A 23893-nucleotide genomic window follows, 5' to 3' on the forward strand; every position below is an offset into this window, starting at 1 on the left:
GGATGAAGATCACCACACTCCAAGGAAAGACGTGGCTGGCATCCACACCAAAACCAGCCCTAGCACCGAAAATGTTGGACACATAGTCTACATAAGGACACTTGAATCCCTGGCCAGGGAACTTTCATATGATGTGGGTATGGCTGGGGTTTTTTTGTTTTTGTTTTTTTAATTTGCATTAAAAAAACAAAACCTGAAATAAACTTCATCAAGAAAGTGAAAGACTTATAGATGGAAAACTATAAAACACTGAAAAATGAAACTGAAGGTGATTCAAAGAAATAGAAAGATATCCTATGCTCTTGGACTGAAAGAATTAATGTTGTTAAAACACCCATACTATCCAAGGCAATCTACAGATTCAATGCAATCCCTATCAAAATACCCATGACATTTTTCACAGAACTAGAACAAATAATCCTACAATTTACACGGAATCACAAAAGACCCAGAATTGCCAAAGTAATCCTCAGGCAAAAGAATAAAGCTGGAAGCATAACCCTTCCAGACTTCAGCCAATACTATAAAGCTACAGTAATGAAAACAGCATGGTACTGGCACACACACACACACACACACACACGCACGCATGCGCGTGCGCGCACACACACACACACACACACACACACACACACACACACAATTTAGATCAGTGGACCAGAACAGAAACCCCAGAAATAAACCCACACACCACAGGCAATTAATTTATAACAACAGAGGCAAGAATATACAATGGAGGAAAGACAGTCTCTTTAATAGTGCTATTGGAAATGCTGAACAGCTACATGTAAATCAGTGAAATTAAAACGCTCTCTCATAGTATACACAAAAATAAACTCAAAATGGTTTAAAGACCTAATATAAAACCTGACATCATAAAACTCCTAGAAAAGAAGGTGGGCAAAATATTCTTTGACAAAAATTGTACCTGTATTTTCTTAGATGGTCTCCCAAGGCAAAAGAGATAAAAGCAAAAATAAACAAATGGAACCTGATCAAACTTAAAAGGTTTTTTTGCACAGCCAAGGAAACCACAAATAAAATAAAAAGACAACCTACTGACTGGGAAAAAGTATTTGCAAACAGTGCAATCGATGAGGGGTTAACATCCAAAATATACAAATAGCTCATACAACTAAATAACAAAAATACAAAAGGGGGGATGAAGATGGCGGAATAGAAGGACTGGAGCTCAACTTCTCTCCTTAAAAACAACAAAATTCACAACTAAAGACTGAGCACTCTTCACCCAAATGGACTGGAAACCTTAAAAAAGATATCCTACTCCATAAGAAGAAGAGGAGGACACATCAAGAGGTAGGAGGGGCGATTTCACGACATAAACAACCCCATACATCCTGGGTGGGAAGCCCCACAGACTGAAAACTAACTGTCACAGAGACTCACCTACAGGAGTGAGAGTTCTGAGCCCCACATCAAACTCTCACATGCTGGGATCTGTCACTGGGAGAAAGAGCCCCTGGAGCATCTGGCATTGAAGGCCAGTGGGGCTTGTGCTCAGGAGCTCCATGGGACTGGGGGAAACAGAGACCCCATTCTTAACAGGCGCACACAGACTTTCATGGGCACTGGGTGCCAGGGCAAAGCAAAGTCTCCGTGGGAATCTGGGTCAAACCTGACCGCAGTTCTTGGACGACATCATGGGAAAACAGGGGTGAATGTGGCTTGTTGTGAGGGAAGGACATTGAAAGCAAAGCTCTCGGGAATATTTAGCAGCCATGCCTTTCTCTGGAGGGGGCCATTTTGGGAAAATCTGGCCCCACTCGTCAGTCAGCTGCTGAGCAGCCCCAGGGCAAACAACAATCCAGGTGGGGTCACAGCCCCACCCCTCAGTAAACAGGCTACCTAAAGACCCCTCAGGCACATGGCTGCCTCTAATCCCATCCAGAGACTAAGCCCCACCCACCAGAGGGATTAGAATCGGCTCCACCTACCAGTGGGCAGGCATCAGCCCCTCCCATCAGGAAGCCTACACCAAGCCCCCCATACTGACTTTAGTCACAGGGGGGCAGACGTCAGAAGTAAGAGAGGCTACAACTCTATTATCTGTAAGAAGGTCACCACACCAAAAACCTATAAAAATGAAAAGACAGAGAACTATAACTCAGATGAGGGAGAATGGAAAAACCCCAGAAAAACAGCTAAGCAAGGAGGAGATTCTCAGCCTCCAGGAAAAAGACTTTAGACTGTTGATGCTGAAGATGATGCAAGACATTGGAAATAAACTGGAGGCAAAGATGGATAACTTACAGGAAACACTGACCAAAGAGATACAAGATATAAAACTTAAACAAGAAGAGATGCAAAATACAATAACTGAAATAAAAAATGCACTAGAAGAAGCTAACAGCAGAACACAGGAGGCAGAAGAACGAATAAGCGAGGTGGAGGACAGATTAGAAGAAATTACGGATGCAGAAGAGAAAAGAGAAAAAAGATTGAAAACAAATGAAGAGAGTCTCAGGGAACTCTGGGACAACGTTAAATGCACCAACATCCATATTATAGGGGTGCCAGAAGAAGAAGAAGAGAGAGAGAAGGAAACAGAAAAAATATTCCAAGAGATAACAGCCGAAAACTTCCCTAATATGGGGAAGGAATCACTCACTCAGATCCAGGAAGCACAACGAGTACCATATAAAATAAACCCAAGGAGGAACACCCTGAGACACATATTAATCAAACTGACCAAAATTAAAGACAGAGAAAATCCTGAAAGCAGCTAGGGAAAAGAAACAAATAACATACAAGGGAACTCTGATAAGGCTATCGGCAGATTTTTCAAAAGAAACTCTGCAGGCCAGAAGGGAGTGGCATGATATACTCAACGTGATGAAAGGAAAAAACCTCCATCAAGATTACTCTACCCAGCAAGGCTCTCATTCAGATTTGAAGGAGAAATCAAAACCTTCACAGATAAGCAAAAGCTGAGAGAATTCAGCAACACTAAACCAGCCTTACAACAAATACTAAAGGAACTTTAGTATAGGCAGAAAAGAACAAGAGAAGAAGGAAAGAAAAAAGAGCAATAAAAACAAATCCAAAGTAATTAATAAAATGGCAATAAGAACATACATATCAGTAAATTACCTTAAATGTTACTACACTTGATCTTAGCCAAAAGGCCGAGAAGCGATACCTTAAATGTTAATAGACTAAACGCCCCAACCAAAAGACACAGACTGGCTGAATGGATACAAAAACAAGACCCATATATATGCTGTCTTCAAGAGACCCACTTCACTTCTAGGGACACATACAAATTGAAAGTGAGAGGATGGAAAAAAATATTTCAAGCAAACGGGGATCAAAAGAAAGCTGGAGTAGCAATACTCATATCAGACAAAATAGACTTTAAAATGAAGAATATTTTAAGGGACAAAGAAGGACATTACATAGTGATCAAAGGATCAATCCAAGAAGATGATATAACAATTTTAAATATCTACACACCCAGCACAGGTTCACCACAATATATAAGGCAACTGCTAACAACCTTAAAAGGAGAAATTGACAATAACATAATAATAGTGGGGGACTTGAACACCCCACCTACAGCAATGGGACAGATCAACCAGACAGAAAATCATTAAAGAAACACAGGCCCTGAATGAAGCATTAAACCAGATGGACTTAATAGATATTTATAGGACATTTCATCCAAAAGCAACAGAATACATAGTCTTCTCAAGTGCACATGGAACATTCTCTAAGATTGATCATATCCTGGGCTACAAATCCAACCTTGGTAACTTTAAGAAAATTGAAATCATATCAAGCATCTTTTCCAACCACAATGCTATACGACTGGAAATCAACAAGAAGAAAAAAACTGCAAAAAACACAAACAAGCGGAGACTAAACAACATGCTACTAAACAACCAATGGATCACTGAAGAAATCAAAGAGGAAATTAAAAAATACCTAGCAGCAAATGACAACGACACTCCAAAACCTATGGGATAGAGCAAAAGCCGTTCTAAGAGGAAAGTTTATAGCAATACATACCCACCTCAGGAAATAAGAAAAAGCTCAAATAAACGAGCTAACTTTACATCTAAAGCAACTCGAGAGAGAAGAACAGACAAGACCTAAAGTTAGTAGAAGGAAAGAAATCATAAAGATCAGAGCAGAAATCAATGAAATAGAAGCAAAGAAAACCATAGAAAAGATCAATGAAACGAGAAGCTGGTTCTTTGAAAAGATCAACAAAACTGATAAACCCCTAGCCAGACTTATCAAGCAAAAAAGAGAGAGGACTCAAATCAATAAAATTAAAAATGAAAAAGGAGAAGTAACAACAGACATCACAGAAATACAAAGGATCATAAGAGACTACTATATGCAACTATATGCCAATAAAATGGAAAACCTAGATGAACTGGACAAATTCTTAGAAAAGTACAATCTTCCAAGACTAAACCAAGATGAAATAGAAAAGATGAATGGACCCATCACAAGAACTGAAATTGAAACTGTGATTAAGAAACTTCCAACAAACAAAAGTCCAGGACCAGATGGCTTCACAGGCGAATTCTATCAAACATTTAGAGAATAGCTAACACCTATCCTTCTGAAACTATTTCAAAAAATTACAGAGGAAGGGATACTCCCAAACTCATTCTATGAGGCCACCATCACCCTGATACCAAAACCAGACAAAGACACCACAAAAAAAGAAAACTACAGGCCAATTTCACTGATGAACATCGTTGTAAAAATTCTCAACAAAATACTAGCAAACCGCATCCAACAATACACTAAGCTGATTATACATCATGATCAAGTGGGATTTATCCCAGGGATGCATGATCAAGTGGGATTTATCCCAGGGATGCAAATCCATCAGTGTGATACACCACATTAACAAACTGAAGAATAAAAACCATATGATCCTCTCAATAGACACGGAAAAAGCCTTTGACAAAATCCAACACCCATTTCTGATAAAAACCCTTCAGAAAGTGGGCATAATGGGAACCTACCTCAACATGATAAAGGCCATATACGACAAACTCACAGCGAACATCATTCTCAATGATGAAAAGTTGAAAGAATTCCCTCTGAGATCAGGAACAACACAAGGATGTCCGCTCTCGCCACTACTCTTTAACATAGTTTTGGAAGTCTTAGCCATGGCAATCAGAGAAGTAAAAGAAATAAAAGGAATCCAAATTGGAAAAGAATAAAACTATCACTATTTGCAGATGACATGACACTATACCTAGAGAATCATAAAGACTCTACCAGAAAACTGTTAGAGCTCATCTGCAAATTTGGCAAAGTCGCAGGATACAAAATTAATACACAGAAATCGATGGCATTTCTATATACTAACAATGAAAGAGCAGAAAAAGAAATTAGGGAAGCAATCCCGTTTACCATCACATCCAAAAGAATAAAATACCTAGGAGTAAACCTACCTAAAGAGACAAAAGACCTGTATTCTGAAAACTATAAGCCACTGATGAAAGAAATCAAAGATGACACAAATAGATGGAAAAATATACCATGCTCATGGATTGGAAGAGTTAATATTATCAAAATAACAAAAATACAATCAAACCAGTAAAAAAATGGCAGAAGACCTAAATGGACACCTCTCCAAAGAAGACAAACAGATGGCCCACAGGCTCATAATAAGATAATCAACACCGCTAATTACCAGAAAAATACAATCAAAACCACAATGAGGTATCTATCACCTCACACTGGTCAGAATGGCTATTAGCAAAGTCTATAAATAATGACAGAGAGGGTGTGGAGAAAAGGGAACCCTCCTACACTGTTGGTGGAAATGTAAACTGGCACAACCACTATGGAAAACACAGTTTGAAGGTTTCTAAAAAAATTAAAACAGAGCTAACATATGATCCAGCAATACCACTCCTCCATATTTATCTGGGAAAAATGAAAACTCTAATTCAAAAAGATATATGCACCCCAATGTTCATAGCAGCACTATTTACAATAGCCAAGGCATGGAAATAACCCAGGTCAATAGACAAGTGGCTTAAGAAGATGTGATATACACACACAGACACACATACACAATGGAATGTTACTCAGCTATAAAAAGAATGAAATATTGCCATATGCAGAAACATGAATGGATTTGGAGAATATTATACTTAGCAAAGCAAGTCAGACAAAGACAAATATATGATATCACTCATATGTGGAATCTAAAAAAATAATACAAATGAATCTATATACAAAACAGAAACAGACTCACAGACATAAAAAATAAAGTTGTGGCTACTAAAGGAAAAATTAGGAGTATAGGGATTAACTGATACAAATTTTTATAGATAAAAATAGATAAGCAATAGGGATCTAACTCTATAGCACAGGGAATTATATTCAATATCTTATAATAACTTACAATGGAAAATATCTGAAATATACATATGTATGTAACTGAATCGCTTTTCTATACACCTGAAACTAACACAATATTGTAAATCAACTAAATTTCTATTAAAACATTTTAAGGAGTTCCCGTCGTGGCACAGTGGTTAACAAATCTGACTAGGAACCATGAGGTTGCGGGTTCGGTCCCTGCCCTTGCTCAGTGGGTTAACGATCTGGCATTGCCGTGAGCTGTGGTGTAGGTTGCAGACGCGGCTCGGATCCCGCGTTGCTGTGGCTCTGGTGTAGGCCGGTGGCTCCAGCTCCGATTGGACCCCTAGCCTGGGAACCTCCATATGCTGTGGGAGCAGCCCAAGAAATAGCAAAAAAAAAAAAAAAACAACAACAACAACAAAATAAATTTAAAAAAATAAAAAAAAACATTTTAATTAACCAAGTTAATAGAAAAAAGGGGAAACATTTGATCAAAATCATATATACAAGAACATTATTTGACAAAATTTAATACCAATTCATGATACCCTTAGCAGGCTAGGAATAAAAGGAAATATCCTTCATTTGAAAGAGTAGTTATAAACTTCCACAAAATATCATACTTATTGATGAATCACTGACAGTATATCCCTAACACTGAGCACGAGACAAATACGGCTGCCACAAGCATGTCTACTCAACAATACAGTGACCATATATCAATTCAAATAAGGCAAGAAAAAAAGGGGATATGAAAATTCAAAATGATGAAAACTGTCCATTTTCAGATGACATTTATAAACATAATTCAAGATAAAAATCTCAGGTTTTTTTTCAGGAGTTTTAATTATAGAAATGGACTACTTCTAAAATTTATAAGTAAATATAAATCACTACATAGCTACAGCAATGCTGAAGTAAAAAATGGAAGATCTGGGTTTGTTTTGTTTTGTTTTTTTTGTCTTTTGTCTTTTTAGGGCCGCACTCACAGCATATGGAGGTTCCCAGGCTAGGGGTCAAATCAGAGCTGCAGCCACCGGCCTACACCACAGCCACAGTAACGCTGGATGCAAGCTGTAGCAGCAATCTCTACTACAGCTCATAGCAATGTTGGATCCTTAACCCACTGAGCAAGGCCAGGGATCAAACTTGTATCCTCATGGGTATTAGTTGGGTTCATTACTGCTAGCAACAGTTTGCCAGCCGCAAGGGGAACTCCCAAAATTTACTGAATTTTATTCAGGCCTAACACATGATCAGTTTTTTAGTTTTTCCATATCTAAAGAAAGGAATATTAATTATTTCCAGGCTATAAGGTAGGATAATCAATTAGCTATATCAAATTATTGTTGGTAGTTATGTTCATTTTATTTCTATGTGCCTATCATGAGCTAAGAAATCAATGGAAGTTTCCTACTGCCATGTTTCTTTCTTTTTTTTTTTTAGGGCTGCGCCTGCAGCATATGGAAGTTCCTAGGCCAGGGGTCAAGTTGGAGCTGCAGCTGCCAGCCTATGCCACAGCCACAGCCACAGCCACGCCAGATCTGAGGCACATCTGCAACCTGCACTGCAGCTCACAGCAATATCGGATTCTTAACCTACTGAGCAGGTCCTCATGGATACTAATCAGGTTTATTACCACCGTGGGAATCCCCACAGTGTTCTTTAAATTTTCTGCAGTTTATCTGGTACAGAAGTAGTCCTAACCATTTATCTCTAACATCTACCACACTCATGTCATTTTAAAGCACTGCTCTTTTTGTTTAAAGCTTACTGTCTTGAATTTTTTTTTTTTTTAATGGCCTCACCAGTGGTATATGGAAGTTCCTGGGCCAGGTGTTGCATCTGAGCCACAGCTGTTACCTAAACCATAGCCGCTGGCAACATCAGGTCCTTTAAACCCACTGGGTTAGGGATCAAACCTGCATCTCCACAACGGTCTGAGCCACTGCAGTCAGATACTTAACCCACTGCACCATGATGGGAACTCCTTACTGTCTTGAATTTTATCTTACCTCATATTAATGAACAGCATTTCCTGTGTTCTAAAATTGCATGATACGGCTTTACTTAAAGTGTCAAAATCTTCCCTTGTGTTAAATGAAAATTTTGGAATAGATATTTTCTTCAGTTATCTTTTAAGAGTTAATCCTTCTCAATAGAAAAGGGGACAGCTAGGAAAATGAGATTTTTAATGAATCCTGATCCTGGATTTTTGATAGACTGAAAAAAAGTCTTCCCTTACAGAAAATTTTGGTTTTCTAATTATATATGTTTATTTACTACCTAGAGTCCAGTTAGTAATTTGCCACTGGTAGTTCATTATTTCAGGTAACATTACCTATTCCATATTAGATTTGTGAGGAGTAAGGTGATATTCAGCAATTTTTGCTATTAACTTACTTATCTTGGCTAATGGCAACACTAACAGCCTTTTTCCAAAAACAGAACTGTAGCATAAGTTTTGAATCCTGCCTCTTCTTCAACCTCTAGGTACATTGTGTCAACAAGTTCATTTTATTTAGTCTCAGCAATACCTCCTAAATCTCAATTCTCTGATTTCTACTCTATGTTAAAGTAGTGGAACAAGAGAATTAGATGATTGAAACTTTTTTTTTTTTTTGTCTTTTTACCATTTCCTGGGCCACTCCCGTGGCATATGGAGGTTCCCAGGCTAGGGGTCGAATCAGAGCTGTAGCTGCCAGCCTACGCCACAACCACAGCAACGCAGGATCCGAGCCACGTCTGCGACCTACACCACAGCTCACAGCAACGCTGGATCCTTAACCCACTGAGCAAGGGCAGGGATCGAACCCGCAACCTCATGGTTCCTAGTCAGATTCATTAACCACTGCGCCACGACGGGAACTCCTGAAACTTTTTTTGATAGCTCAGAGACTATTTGAGTTTATCATAGTTGAGGATTTCATTGTGAATATTAATTGCCACTAAGAGAATAAGAAAATAATTCTTTGAGCCCTGGAGTTATGGCTTTTTAATTCAATAAGTTAATGAGTTACTAAATGTTCCCAGCACTAGGTTAGAGCCTAAAAATACAGAAAGATCTAAGTTCTGGTCTTCCTAGAACTTATAGTTGAGGGAAACAAATGAAAACATAAACAAGTGAATAGGTGAGATAAAAGAAGATAGTGTAATGGTTAATTTTACATGTCAACTTGACTGGGCTGTAGGTTGCACAGACATCTGGCTGAACATTATTACTCTGGGTATGTCTATGAGGGTGTTTCTACCTGAGACTAACATTTGAATCAGTAAACTGAGTAAAGCAATTTGTGCTCCTTAATATGGGTACGCCTCATCCAGTCAGTTGAAGAGCTGAATAGAAACCAAAAGGCTGAGTAAGTGGGATCTGTTCAAATTGGGACTCTAGTCTTTTCTGATAACTTAAATGTTCAAAGTTCCTCAGGGATGAATTCTGTCTGTTCCAAGTGTGGAAAAAGCTGGTATCGCCAAAGGACACTGAATGAGGGAGGATATAGCATAATAGTAAAGACTAGGCAGAAGGCATATCATGAAGGGTTTTGTAAAGAATAAGAAATGTGAGTTTTATTTCAAGTGCAATGAGAAGCCATTAGATGATTTTTTTTTTTAATTTTCCCACTGTACAGCAAGGGGGTCAGGTCATCCTTAGATGTATACATTGCAGTTACAGTTTTTTCCCCACCATTTCTTCTGTTGCAACATGAGTATCTAGACATAGTTCTCAATGCTATTCAGCGGGATCTCCTTGTAAATCTATTCTAGGTTGTGACTGATAAGCCCAAGCTCCCGATCCCTCCCACTCCCTCCCCCTCCCATCAGGCAACCACAAGTCTCTTCTCCAAGTCCATGATTTTCTTTTCTGAGGAGATGTTCATTTGTGCTGGATATTAGATTCCAGTTATAAGTGATATCATATGGTATTTGTCTTTGTCTTTCTGGCTCATTTCACTCAGTATGAGATTCTCTAGTTCCATCCATGTTGCTGCAAATGGCATTATGTCATCCTTTTTTATGGCTGAGTAGTATTCCATTGTGTATATATACCACATCTTCCGAATCCAATCCTCTGTTGATGGACATTTGGATTGTTTCCATGTCCTGGCTATTGTGAATAGGGCTGCAATGAACATGCGGGTGCATGTGTCTCTTTTAAGTAGAGCTTTGTCCGGATAGATGCCCAAGAGTGGGATTGCAGGGTCATATGGAAGTTCTATGTATAGATTTCTAAGGTATCTCCAAACTGTTCTCCATAGTGGCTGTACCAGTTTACATTCCCACCAGCAGTGCAGGAGGGTTCCCTTTTCTCCACAGCCCCTCCAGCACTTGTTATTTGTGGATTTATTAATGATGGCCATTCTGACTGGTGTGAGGTGGTATCTCATGGTAGTTTTGATTTGCATTTCTCTTATAATCAGCGATGTTGAGCATTTTTTCATGTGTTTGTTGGCCATCTGTATATCTTCCTTGGAGAAATGTCTATTCAGGTCTTTTGCCCATTTTTCCATTGAGTGATTGGTTTTTTTGCTGTTGAGTTGTATAAGTTGCTTGTATATTCTAGAGATTAAGCCCTTGTCAGTTGCATCATTTGAAACTATTTTCTCCCATTCTGTAAGTTGTCTTTTTGTTTTCTTTTTGGTTTCCTTTGCTGTGCAGAAGCTTTTCAGTTTGATGAGGTCCCATGGGTTTATTTTTGCTCTAATTTCTATTGCTTTGGGAGACTGACCTGAGAAAATATTCATGATGTTGATGTCAGAGAGTGTTTTGCCTATGTTTTCTTCTAGGAGTTGGATGGTGTCCTGTCGTATATTTAAGTCTTTCAGCCATTTGGAGTTTATTTTTGTGCATGGTGTGAGGGTGTGTTCTAGTTTCATTGCTTTGCATACAGCTGTCCAGGTTTCCCAGCAATGCTTGCTGAATAGACTTTCCTTTTCCCATTTGATGTTCTTGCCTCCCTTGTCAAAGATTAATTGACCATAGGTGTCAGGGTTTATTTCCGGATTCTCTATTCTGTTCCATTGGTCTGTCTGTCTCTTTTGATACCAGTACCACACTGTTTTGATGACTGTGGCTTTGTAGTATTTCTTGAAGTCTGGGAGAGTTATGCCTCCTGCTTGGTTTTTGTTTCTCAGGATTGCTTTGGCGATTCTGGGTCTTTTGTGGTTCCATATAAATGTTTGGATTGTTTGTTCTAGTTCTGTGAAAAATGTCATGGGTAGTTTGATAGGGATTGCAGTGAATCTGTAGATTGCTTTGGGTAGTATGGCCATTTTCACAATATTGATTTTTCCAATCCAGGAACATGGAATATCTTTCCATTTCTTTACATCTTCTTTGATTTCTTTGATTAAAGTTTTATAGTTCTCGGCATATAGGTCCTTTACCTCTTTGGTCAGGTGTATTCCGAGGTATTTGATTTTGTGAGGTACAATTTTAAAAGGTATCGTATTTTTGTATTCCTTTTCTAATGTTTCATTGCTGGTATACAGAAATGCAACTGACTTCTGAATGTTAATCTTATATCCTGCCACTTTGCTGAATTTATTAATCAGTTCAAGGAGTTTTGGGGTTGAGTCCTTAGGGTTTTCTAGGTATAGTATCATACCATCTGCATACAGTGACAGTTTGATCTCTTCTCTTCCTATATGGATGCCTTTTATTTCTTTTGTTTGTCTAATTGCTGTGGCCAGGACTTCCAAAACTATGTTGAAGAGCAGTGGTGAGAGTGGGCATCCCTGTCTTGTTCCAGATTTGAGTGAGAAGGCTTTCAGTTTTTCCCCATTGAGGATTATATTTGCTGTGGGTTTATCATAAATGGCTTTGATTATATTCAGGAATGTTCCCTCTATACCCACTTTGGCGAGGGTCTTGATCATGAATGGATGTTGAACTTTGTCAAATGCTTTTTCTGCGTCTATTGAGATGATCATATGATTTTTGGCTTTTTTTTTGTTAATGTGGTGTATGATGCTGATTGATTTGCGTATGTTGAACCATCCTTGTGAACCTGGGATGAACCCAACCTGCTCATGGTGTATAATTTTTTTGGTATGTTGTTGGATTCGGTTGGCTAAGATTTTGTTGAGAATTTTTGCATCTATATTCATCAATGATATTGGGCGATAGTTTTCTTTTTTGGTGGTATCTCTCTCTGGTTTTGGAATGAGGGTGATGGTGGCCTCATAGAATGTCTTTGGGAGTATTCCTTCTTCTTCAACCTTTTGAAAGAGTTTAAGGAGGATGGGCACCAATTCCTTTTTATATGTTTGATAAAATTCACCTGTGAAGCCATCTGGTCCTGGAATTTTATTTGTAGGGAGTGATTTTATGACCTCTTCAATTTCATTTCTAGTGATCGGTCTGTTCAGTTGGTCTGTTTCTGCTTGATTCAGTTTTGGCAGGCTGTAAGATTCTAGAAAATTGTCCGTTTCTTCCAGATTGTCAAACTTGTTGCCGTATAGTTGTTCATAGTATTCTCTTATGGTTTTTTGTATTTCTGCTGTATCTGTTGTGATTTCTCCTTTTTCATTTATAATTTTGGTTATTTGGGTTCTTTCTCTCCTCTTTTTAGTGAGTCTGGCCAGGGGTTTGTCAATTTTGTTCACCTTTTCAAAGAACCAGCTCTTGGTTTTATTAATTTTCTCTATTGTTTTTTGAGTCTCTATTTTATTGATTTCTTCTTTGATCTTTATAATTTCCTTCCTTCTGCTGACTTTAGGACTTTTTTGTTCTTCTTTTTCTAATTCGTTTAGGTGGAGGGTTAAGTTGTCAATTTGGGAATCTTTCTTCTTTTTTGAGAAAGGCCTGGATTGCTATAAATTTCCCTCTGAGCACTGCTTTCGCAGCATCCCATAGATTTTGAGAGGTTGTGTCTTCATTATCATTTGTTTCAAGGTAGTTTTTAATTTCCTTCTTGATTTCCTCATTGACCCATTGGTTTTTTAGTAGCATGTTGTTTAGTCTCCATGGAGTAGGTTTTTTCTCTTTGCTTTTCCCGTGGTTGATTTCTAATTTCATGGCATTGTGGTCAGAGAAGATACTTGAGATAATTTCTACGCTCCTAAATTTATTGAGATTCTCTTTGTGTCCCAATATGTGGTCGATTCTTGAGAATGTTCCATGAGCATTTGAGAAGAATGTGTATTCTGATTTTTTTGGATGTAGTGTCCTGAAGATATCAATGAGGTCTACCTTTTGTATTGTTTCCTTTAGGATCTCTGTTGCTTTATTGGTTTTCTGTCTAGAGGATCTGTCCATTGATGTGAGGGGGGTATTAAGGTCTCCTACTATGATTGTATTCTCATCAATATCTCCCTTTATGTCTGTTAATATTTGTTGTGTGTATCTGGGTGCTCCTGTATTTGGGGCATATATGTTGATGATAGTAACATCCTCTCCTTGGATGGATCCCTTAATCATTAAATAGTGTCCTTCTTTGTCTTTCTTTATGCCTTTTGTTTTAAAGTCTATTTTGTCTGATATGAGCGTTGCGACTCCTGCTTTTCTGTCATGTCTATTGGCGTGAAATATTTTTCCCCACCCTTTCACTTTCAATCTATATGTATCTTTTGTCCTAAGGTGAGTTTCTTGTAGGCAGCAAATTGAAGGTTTTTGCCTTTTTATCCACTCAGCCACTCTGTGTCTTTTGATTGGGGCATTCAGTCCATTGACATTTAAGGTGATAATTGATAGATGATTATTTATTGCCATTTGAACCTCGTGTTCCAGTTGATTCTATGGTTCTCCATTCTTCCTTTCTTTTTTTTTTGGTTGGATGGTCTCCTGTTATTATCTGCTTGAGTGTATTTTTTTTTTCATTTTTTGCAAATGCAATATTTGGTTTTGGCTTGTGATTGCCCTGTTTTTTAAGTATGCTAACCCCTTCCCATAAGTGTGTGTTTTAGCCTGATGGTCCTGTAAGTTCAAACACTTCATTACTATATTAAAATTAAGAAGAGAGACATACATATAAACAAAAAGGGTTATTTACCTCCTAACATCCCTTGCCCACATTTTATGGTTTTGATGACTCTTTTTTATTTTTTTCTTTTTAATTTTATTTTGTTTGAAGCATGTTCATGATTAAATCTGTATGCTGGCTTATTTGAGTGACTGCTCTCTGATTGCAGTTTCCTCAGTCCTAGTTCTTCCTCTTCTTCTTCTTCTTCTTTTTTTTTTTTTTCTTTTCTTTTTTCTTCCCTTTCCTTCCTTTCTTTTGGGTTTAGAGAAGCCCTTTCAATATTTCCTTTAACCTGGGTTTTGTGTTGCTGTATTCTTTAAGTTTTTGTTTGTTGGGAAAAATTTTCATTTCCCCTTCTATTTTAAATGATATTCTTGCTGGATAGAGTATTCTAGGTTGTATATTTTTTCCTTTGAGCACTTTAAATATCTCTTGCCATTCCCTCCTGGCCTGTAGTGTTTCTGTAGAGAAATCAGCTGATATTCTTATGGGGGTTCCCTTGTAGGTAACATTCTGTTTTTCTCTTGCTGCCTTTAGGATCCTCTCTTTATCACTAACTTTTGCCATTTTTATTATGATGTGTCTTGGTGTGGGTCTGTTTGGGTTCAGTTTGTTTGGGGCCCTCTGTGCTTCTTGTATCTTGAATCCAGTATCCTTTAGATTTGGGAAGTTTCCAGCAATAATTTCTTCAAATATATTTTCCATTCCCTTATCTTTTTCTACTCCTTCTGGAATTCCTATTATGCGTAGATTGGCCCGCTTTATATTATCCCATAGGTCTCTTATATTGCTTTCCAGTTTTTTGATTCGGTTTTCTGTCTGTTGACCAGATTGAGTGATTTCCATTATTCTATCTTCCATATCACTGATTCGTTCTTCTGCATTATTCATTCTGGTTTTTACTGCCCCTAGTTCGGTTTGCATCTCTGCAAATGAATGTTCTAGTTTTTCTTGGCTCCTCCTTATATTTTCTAGGTCCTTTCTGAGGGTATCTGCATTACTGTTCATATCTTCTCTTAATTCCTTCAGTATTTTCACTATTTCTCTTTTGAACTCCAGGTCTGTCAGACTGCCGAGATCTGTTTCATTGTTGACTGTTTTAGGTGAGTTCTCCTGTTGGTTTGACTGGGAGTGGTTTCTCAGCTTCTTCATCTTGCTTGTTGTTTTCTTTCTCCTGAGGGAGTTGTACTCTCCGTTATCAGGCAGTGTTTGCCTTGTCACTGCCGTGGAATATTTCCTGAGGGCTGGCGTTGTTGGTCAATCTCTTTTGAGGCAGTGTGGCTTTTCTGGAGTGTTGATGGGGCTAACAGTGTTTCTTTGAAGCAAAGGAGGACTTCCTGAGGGCAGACAGGACTGAGAGGTCCACACCGCGATGGTAGCAGATTTCACTTGGTCATGCAGAGCTTGCTCTGGTGTTTTTAGGCTGTGGGGTTCTTGCAGGGGGTTGGTGGTGTTGGGCAGCTGCTTTTTAGGGGTGCATCACCCCCTGGGGGCTGGAGCAGATATCTGGGGCACTGAGAACCTGAGAGGCTCTTCCCTAAGGCAGCCCAACTCAGAAGGACAGCCTGAGAATGTAGGCAGATCTTCACAGTCTGGCTGAGCTTGTTGCAGCTTTTCTGGGCTGCAGGGGGTCCTGCCTGGAGCTGGCAGTCCTATGCAGCTGGTCCACTAGAGCATCCCCTGGGGGCTTGGGCGGGTAGCAGGGCTGTTGGAAACCGAAGAGGCTCCTCCCCGGGGCAACCCGACTCAGAAAAAACGTCCGAGAATTAGGCCGATCTATTCACAGCCTGGCTAAGCTTGTTCTAGCTTTTCTAGGCTGCAGGCCATTTCTCGGGGGCTGGTGGTGTTTGGTGCTGCTCTGCGGAAGTGTAGCCCCTCCAAAGGGCAAGCAGGCCTGTGCAGGGACAGCCCCTGCGGTGGTAGGCTTCAGGCAATTGTTGAGGCCAGCCCTCCTGGATGGCAGGCAGCCCCAGGTCCGTGAGAGCGTAGGGCGTGGCGGGGGTGGGGGGAGGGGATGCACTGGGAAGAAGAGTTTTCAGCTAGCTAGCGGGCCTGTAAGCTTGCTGTGGCGTGGGGGGTATTCTATGGGGACCCACCCCTTCTTCTCTCCCCTCCCCAGCACGGGCGCAGACCAGGCTCTTCTCCCAGGTTCCCTCTGATGTGGCTTTCCCCTTCCCCACTCCTGGAGTATTGCTCCCTTCCTCTGCGACAGCTTTGTTTTCTAGTCTCCCAGGCAGTCTCTGCCCCGTCTACTGGTTTCTAGACCTCCCAAGCAGTTTCCGCTCTGCCCCGCCCCCCTAGCCCGGGGACTAATCTCTGGAGCCGAGGTCTCGGTGCCCAGCCCCCACCCAGGCGTCCCCCGGCCCTTTCTCGGGGACTAACCTTCTGCGGCGAGGTCTCGGTGCCCAGCGCCCCCCCCAGGTGTCCCCCGGCCCTTTCTCAGGGATTAACCTTCGGAGGCGAGGTCTCGGTGTTCAGCCCCCACCCAGGCGTCCCCCGGCTCCCTCTCGGGGAATAACCTTCGGCGGCGAGGTCTTGGTGCCCAGCCCCCCTCCCAGGCGTCCCCCGGCCCTTTCTCAGGGATTAACCTTCGGAGGCGAGGTCTCGGTGTTCAGCCCCCACCCAGGCGTCCCCCGGCCCCCTCTCGGGGACTAACCTTCGGCGGCGAGGTCTCGGTGCCCAGCCCCCACCCAGGCGTCTCAATTTTTGGTGACTCTGCCCGTAGTTCAGATGGTCCGTTGGGTTCTTGATCGGCTTTTCCGTACTCCAACTTACTGCTACACTCTTCTCTGCATCTGGAGATTCCTCCGGTTCGTTTGATCTTTCGCCCGGTAGGTGACTTTCCAGGGTGCGGGATCCCTTTCTCCTCCGCAGTTCCCTTTCGGGAGCCCCCGTCTCGCTCGGATTCGCCTTCTCTCACTCTCCTCTTTTCTCCTGTTCTGCCCAATAATGTCACGAATTTCTTGCCGTTATTGGAGTTTAGGTTCCTCTGCCAGCGATTGGTTGCTGTTCTGTGCGAGTCATTTATTCTGTAGATGTGCTTTTTTTGTTGTGTTTGTGGGAGAGGGCGAGCGTGTCTTCCTACTCCTCCGCCATCTTGTCCTCTCTCCCCATTAGATGATTTTAAGCAGAGGTTAATGCCTCAGGTTTTTAAATTATCACTTTGGTTGTCCTCTGGAGAATGGACCATAGATGGTCAAGAATGTATGAAATGAGATTAATAGGCAGTTACTGAAGCACTTATAGGCAAGAGATGATATGGCCTGGGTTACAGAATCCATGGAAATGTTGACAAGTGATCAGATTTCAGATATAATGGACTTTTTAAAATCTAATTTGCTGATTATTTTTCAAAATATTTTATTTGCATTTCATTAATGATAAAGGAGGCTGAAGTCATACAGGAGGGTGGTTAGGGTTGCAGGCTTCGTAGAAAAGAAACTCATGGACTTGGAGAACAGACGTGTGGTGGCCAAGGGGGAGGGGGAGGGAGTTGGATGGACTGGGAATTTGGGGTTAATAGATGCAAACTATTGCCTTTGAAATGGATAAGCAATGAGTTCCTGCTGTATAGCACTGGGAACTATATCTAGTCACTTATGATAGAGCAAGATAATGCAAGAAAAAAGAATGTATACATGTATGTGTAACTGGGTCACCTTGCTGTGTAGTAGAAAACTGACAGAACACTGTAAACCAGCTATAAAGGAAAAAATAAAAAATCATTATTTAGGAGTTACCATCGTAGAGCAGTGGAAACAAATCCGACTAGGAACCATGAGGTTGCAGGTTCGATCCCTGGCCTCACTCAGTGGATTAAGGATCTGGCATTGCTGTGGCTGTGGTATAGGCCAGCAGCTACAGCTCCGATTAGACCCTAGCCTCCATACGCTGTGGGTGAGGCCCTCAAAAGACCAAAAACAAAACAAAACAAAGTTGCAGTCTTCACAGTTACACTATCTGGGACTAAATCCTGATTCTACTACATCCTTTACCTATGATCTTGAGCAAAAATTTTTTTTTTTTTCCCACTGTACAGCAAGGGGATCAAGTTATCCTTACATGTTTGAGGAAATTTTTTAATCTTTCTGTGCTGTTCCTTAACTCATTAAAAAAAAATAATGAGTTCTAAAAATAGACATTAGTTTTATTATTATTTGCACTTTTTATTGGGCATTTGTTCTTTTTTATTTTTTCAATTGTGGATTTTTTTTTTTTTTTAATGTCCTTGTTTCTGACTGGATTTTAATTCGGTTTGCAAATACCAGATTGGGACTGCCATATGTATTACTGAAATTATTGTCAAAGTTTGCCAATTTATTTTATTTATGTTGACTGTATCAAAAAGGAGAATGTAATTTTGGGGGGCCACACCTGCAGCATATGGAAGTTCCTGGGCCAGGGATCAAATCCAAGCCTAAGCTGTGACTTATACCACAGCTGTGGCAACACCAGATCCTTAACCCACTGCACTGGGCCAGGTATTGAACCTGTGCCACCCAGAGACACCAGATCCTTAACCTGCTGTATTACAGCAGGAACTCCAAGAATGTAATTTTTATGTACTCATGTTTAGCTGAGCTTCTCTTTTATTGCCTACGAGTGTGATGTTATGCCAAAAAAAAAAAAAAAAAAAAAAAAAAAAGCTAGTTACTGTAGAAAATACACTCAAGATGGTTGTCTTGGAGTAACTCAGACCTCTGCTACACTGTTAAGAATATAATTTTGGACACTTTGTAAAACCAGCTGTATCAATAAAAGGTAATCTTATGCATACTTATGACTCTGTAATTCTACTTTGGTTAGAGAAATACATACATATGTGCACCAAAAATCTACCAGAGAGTTCACAGGAACATTATTCTAATTGTTCCCAAATAAAAACTACCTAAATGCCAATCTTAATAGAATGGATACATGAAATTACGGTTTATTCACATAACTGGATAATATACAGTAATAAGATTAACTGAACTACAGCTATATGCAACAATTCAACATAAATCTGACAAGTGAAATATTAAGCAAAAGAAAAACACAAAGTACACAGATTACACTAAAAATAGGCAGAAATAATCTATGGTGATATAAACTAAACAGTGGTTACCACTGGGGTGGGGGTAATACTTAGAAAGGTGTAGAAGGAATTTAACTTACATTAGGGTAATGTTCTATTTCTTGATTTAGTGTTTATACTGGTTACACAGGTGTATTCACTTTGAAATTTAACCTGAGTTTCAGGAGAAAACTAGAGATAAAGAGAAGCTGCTACATGGGGTGCTTGGGCAAGAAAAGTCTATCTCAGTATAGCAGAGCTTTAAGCTGAGGGCAAAAAGGCAATATAGTGAGATCTGTTCAATAGCTAAGACTGTAGGATAAAACTGAAAAATTCCAAAGGAAGTTTGAAGGAAAAGAAGATATCCTTGAAGAGACAGACATTACTTATTCTATGAATAAAATAAAGAAATATGCAACTGTGGATTCAATTCATTAAAACCACAAATGTTCACAGAAACCACATATAGCAGGCATTGTTCTAGCAGCTGAAGATACAGCAGTAAACCAAGAAAAACATACTGTCTGTTCACATTCTAGTGAACTAAAATAAGAATTTATCAGAAATGATTAGATTGTGATAGAATCTATAGCAAATGCATGGAAAAAGATAATTATAGAAAGTCATTTGAAAGATACACCCAACATATTTCTTCAAATAGTCTGATTTTTAAAAAAAAATGAATTATGACATGCACAGAATGTGATAAAATGCATTAATCTTAAACAGACAAATGGAGACATTTTATACATTTATGTATTTGTGTACCTACCGCCCAAGTCAAAATATAGAACAGTTTCAGCATACTAGAAGATTCCTTCGTGTCCCTTCCCATATATTCTTTGTTTTATCCTTTATCAAAACAGACCATCAGAAAAGCTACAAGAAGTCACACTACATAATGGATTCACTGACCTAGATGCCAATGAAAAACTTGCTTCTGATAATAAATGTTCATTTTTTATCTTTATGTACCATGCAAATTATGGAATGAGTTTCTGTTCTTGTTACTTATAATAATTAAATTAAAACTGGGTCACCATGCTGTACAGTAGAAAAAAAATTGTATTGGGGAAATAACTATTAAAAAATAATAAAAAAAGATGAATGGAAAAATAAACAAATTCAAATCTGAAACTCAATTTTTTTTTTTTTTTAAGGGCCACACCTGCAGCATATGGAGATTCCCAGGCTAGAGGTCGAGTTAGAGCTGTAGCCACCAGCCTACACCATAGCCATAGCAATGCAGGATCCAAGTTGTGTCTGCAACCTACACCACAGCTCATGGCAACACTGGATCCTTAACCTACTGAGCAACACCAGGGATCGAACTTGTGTCCTCATGGATACTAGTCCAGTTTGTTACCACTAAGCCATGATGGGAACTCCCCCAGAAGCCCAATTTTAATCTCTGAATGAATGCATTTCTGCATAATCATATTTTAACTCATTCCTTGTCTACGTTATTTCCTCTGAATATGTTTTATCTGTATATCATTTTTCAATTCATTCTATGGATTACTGTAATGTTTTTAAACTGCACTGTAAAATAAGGCAGGGAACAAATACACAATTTAAAATTTACCTGGGGCTGAGTCATTTCCTCTTTCTGAGAACAGACTGGGCCTGAGAAGGCAGAGCTAGAGAAAAGAATAAAAGCCATTAGACAAGGCTTGTGCTGTGGTTTCAGAAACCTGTACCCACAAGGTAGATTAAAGTTCACTCTACAGCAAAATGATACTTGGATCCATCAGAAAGGTCAAGAACACACATGCCCCAGAGGTGCTGACAGGTATAAAGATGACTACTATCGTCATGTAGAGCTTAGGTATAAGACGAATAGGAATAAGGGTACATACGTAGGAGATGCCCCATGAATTTATCAATAGCTCTGTACCACAGATAAACAGTTCACATGGTATAGAAAGAAAAACAGCTTCATGAAAGCAGGAAAATTGTGAAACTGACAACACGCCTAAGGTATTTTAGTGTATTTAGACATTTAAAAAGAAATACTAAGGGAATTCTTCTGAGGTAAAGTAGGTTAAGGATCTGCCATTGTCACTGAAGTAGTCTGGGTTGCTGCTGTGGAGCAGGTCTGATCCCTGGCCTGGGAACTTTCACATGCCATGGGAATAAAAAGAAGAAAAAAAGCAAAGAAAAAAGAAAAACAAAAAAAGAAACAGTGAATGACTAAATTAAAAAAAAAAAAAAAGATCTGTCTATATGCTGCCTACAAGAGATTTACTTAAGGACAAACAGACAATGAACGGTCCATCTTTTTTTAAAATTTATTTTTGGCCACACCCACAGCATGTGGAAGCACCTGGGCCAGGGTTCGAACCCATACCATAGCATGACCTGAGCCACCCCAGTGACAATGCCTGATCCCCAACATACTGCACCTCAAGGGAACTCCAGAAGGGTCCATCTTTTGCCATAAAGATATTCCATGGAAATGGAAACCAAAAGAAAGTTAGGGTAGCTATACTTAATATCAGACAAAACAGACTTTAAAACAAAGACTGCGGTAAGAGGCAAAGACAGGCATTACATAATGATAAAGGGGTCAATCCAAGATGATAAACATATGCACCCAACATAGGAGCGCCTAAATATATGAAGCAAATATTAACAGGTCTAAAGGGAGAAATAGGCAGCAGTGTAGTAAGAGTAGGGGACTTTAATACCCCACTTACATCAATAGACACATCATCCTGACAGAAAATCAATAAGGAAACACTGGCCTTCAACAATACATTAGACTATATAGAGTTTATAGATATATACAGAAATTCCATCCAAAAGCACCTGAATACACATTCTTCTCAAGTGCACATGGAACATTCTCTAGGACAGGTCATAATGTTAGGCCCCAAAACAAGTTTTAGCAAATTTAAGAAGACTGAAATGATATTCAGCATTTTTTTCAATCACATGGTATGAAAATGGAAATCAATTACCAGAATAAAACTAGGAAAATTCAGAAATATGTAGAGACTAAACAACATGCTACTGAATTACCAATGGGTCAAGAAAGAAATCAAAGGAAAATAAAAAAATGCCTTACGAAAAATGAAACTGGAAATACAACACACCAGAACTTATGGGGTCCAATAGAAGCAGTTCTAGGAAGTTCATAGCAACAAATGCGTCCTTAAAAAACCAAGAAAAATGTCTAACAACCTAACTTTACAATTCAAGGAAAGAGAAAAGAAGAAAAGCCCAAATTTAGTAGAAGGAAGGAAAAAACAAGGATCAGAGGAGAAAAAAAATCAAACAAAGTCCAAAAAGGCAATAGAAAAGATCAATGAAACCAAAAACTGATTGTTTGAAAAGATAAAATCAACAAACTTTTTAGCTAGCCTCACCAAGAAAAGAGAGGACTCACTCAAACAAAATAAAAAATACAAGAGGAGATGTTACAACCAATACCACAAAAATACAAAGGGTAAAAGACTTCTACAATTATATATAAAAAAAATTGGACAACCTAGAAGAAATGGATAAACTCCTAGAAACATACAAACATCCAAGACTGAATTATGAAGAAACAGAAAATCTGGAGTTCCCCCTGTGGTACAACAAGATCAGCAGTATCTTGGGAGCACTGGGACATAGGTTTGACCCCCAGCCTGGCACGGTGGATTAAAGATCTGGCATTGCCAGAGCTGCAGCTTGGGCTGAGGCTTCAGCTCAGTTCTGATCCCTGGCCCAGAAACTCCATATGCCCCAGGACAGCCAAAGAAAAAAAAAAAAGAAAAGGGGAGGGAAGGGAAGGAAAATGTGAACAGACTGATTACTAATAAGGAAGTTGAATCAGTAATTAAAAACTTCCCGGAGTTCCCGTTGTGGCGCAGTGGTTAACGAATCCGACTAGGAGCCATGCGGTTGCGGGTTCGGTCCCTGCCCTGGCTCAGTGGGTTAACGATCTGGCGTTGCCGTGAGCTGTGGTGTAGGTTGCAGACGCGGCTCGGATCCCGTGTTGCTGTGGCTCTGGCTAGGCTGGTGGCTACAGCTCCGATTCAACCCCTGGCTTGGGAACCTCCATATGCCGCGGGAGCGGCCCAAGAAATAGCAACAACAACAACAACAAAAAAGACAAAAGACAAAAACTTCCCAACAAACAAAAGTCCAGGACCAAATGGCTGCATTGACAAATTCTACCAAACACTCAAAGAAAAATTAATACCAATTCTTCTAAAAATCCTCCAAAAACAGAAGAGGAGAGGACACTTTCAAACTCATTTCACAAGGCCAGCATTCCCCTGATATTAAAACCAGACAAGGACACCACAATAAAAGAAAATCACAGGCCAATATTCCTGAGGAACACAGATGCAAAAATCCTCAACAAAATATTAGCAAATATGAACCCAATAAATATTAAGAAGGATTATACACCATGATAAAGTGGGATTTATTCTGGGATGCATGCATGGTTCAATATCTATAAATCAATCAATATAATACACTACATCATCAAAATGAATGATAACAATCATATGAGA

At 39.5% G+C, this 23893-nt stretch overlaps 1 protein-coding gene across 1 annotated transcript in view; it reads right to left on the reverse strand.

Moving 5' to 3' along the window:
- The window catches only part of LOC102164889 (zinc finger protein 569), a 60931-nt gene that overhangs the window by 29118 nt on the left and 7920 nt on the right, over positions 1-23893 (reverse strand). The window contains 1 exon segment of the mRNA XM_005664555.3: positions 20968-21022. Coding sequence (XP_005664612.3) covers positions 20968-20982 — 15 coding nt within the window. The 5' untranslated portion in view covers positions 20983-21022.

Source organism: Sus scrofa, chromosome 6 (genome assembly GCF_000003025.6).
Source record: "Sus scrofa isolate TJ Tabasco breed Duroc chromosome 6, Sscrofa11.1, whole genome shotgun sequence".
Taxonomy (NCBI): domain Eukaryota; kingdom Metazoa; phylum Chordata; class Mammalia; order Artiodactyla; family Suidae; genus Sus; species Sus scrofa.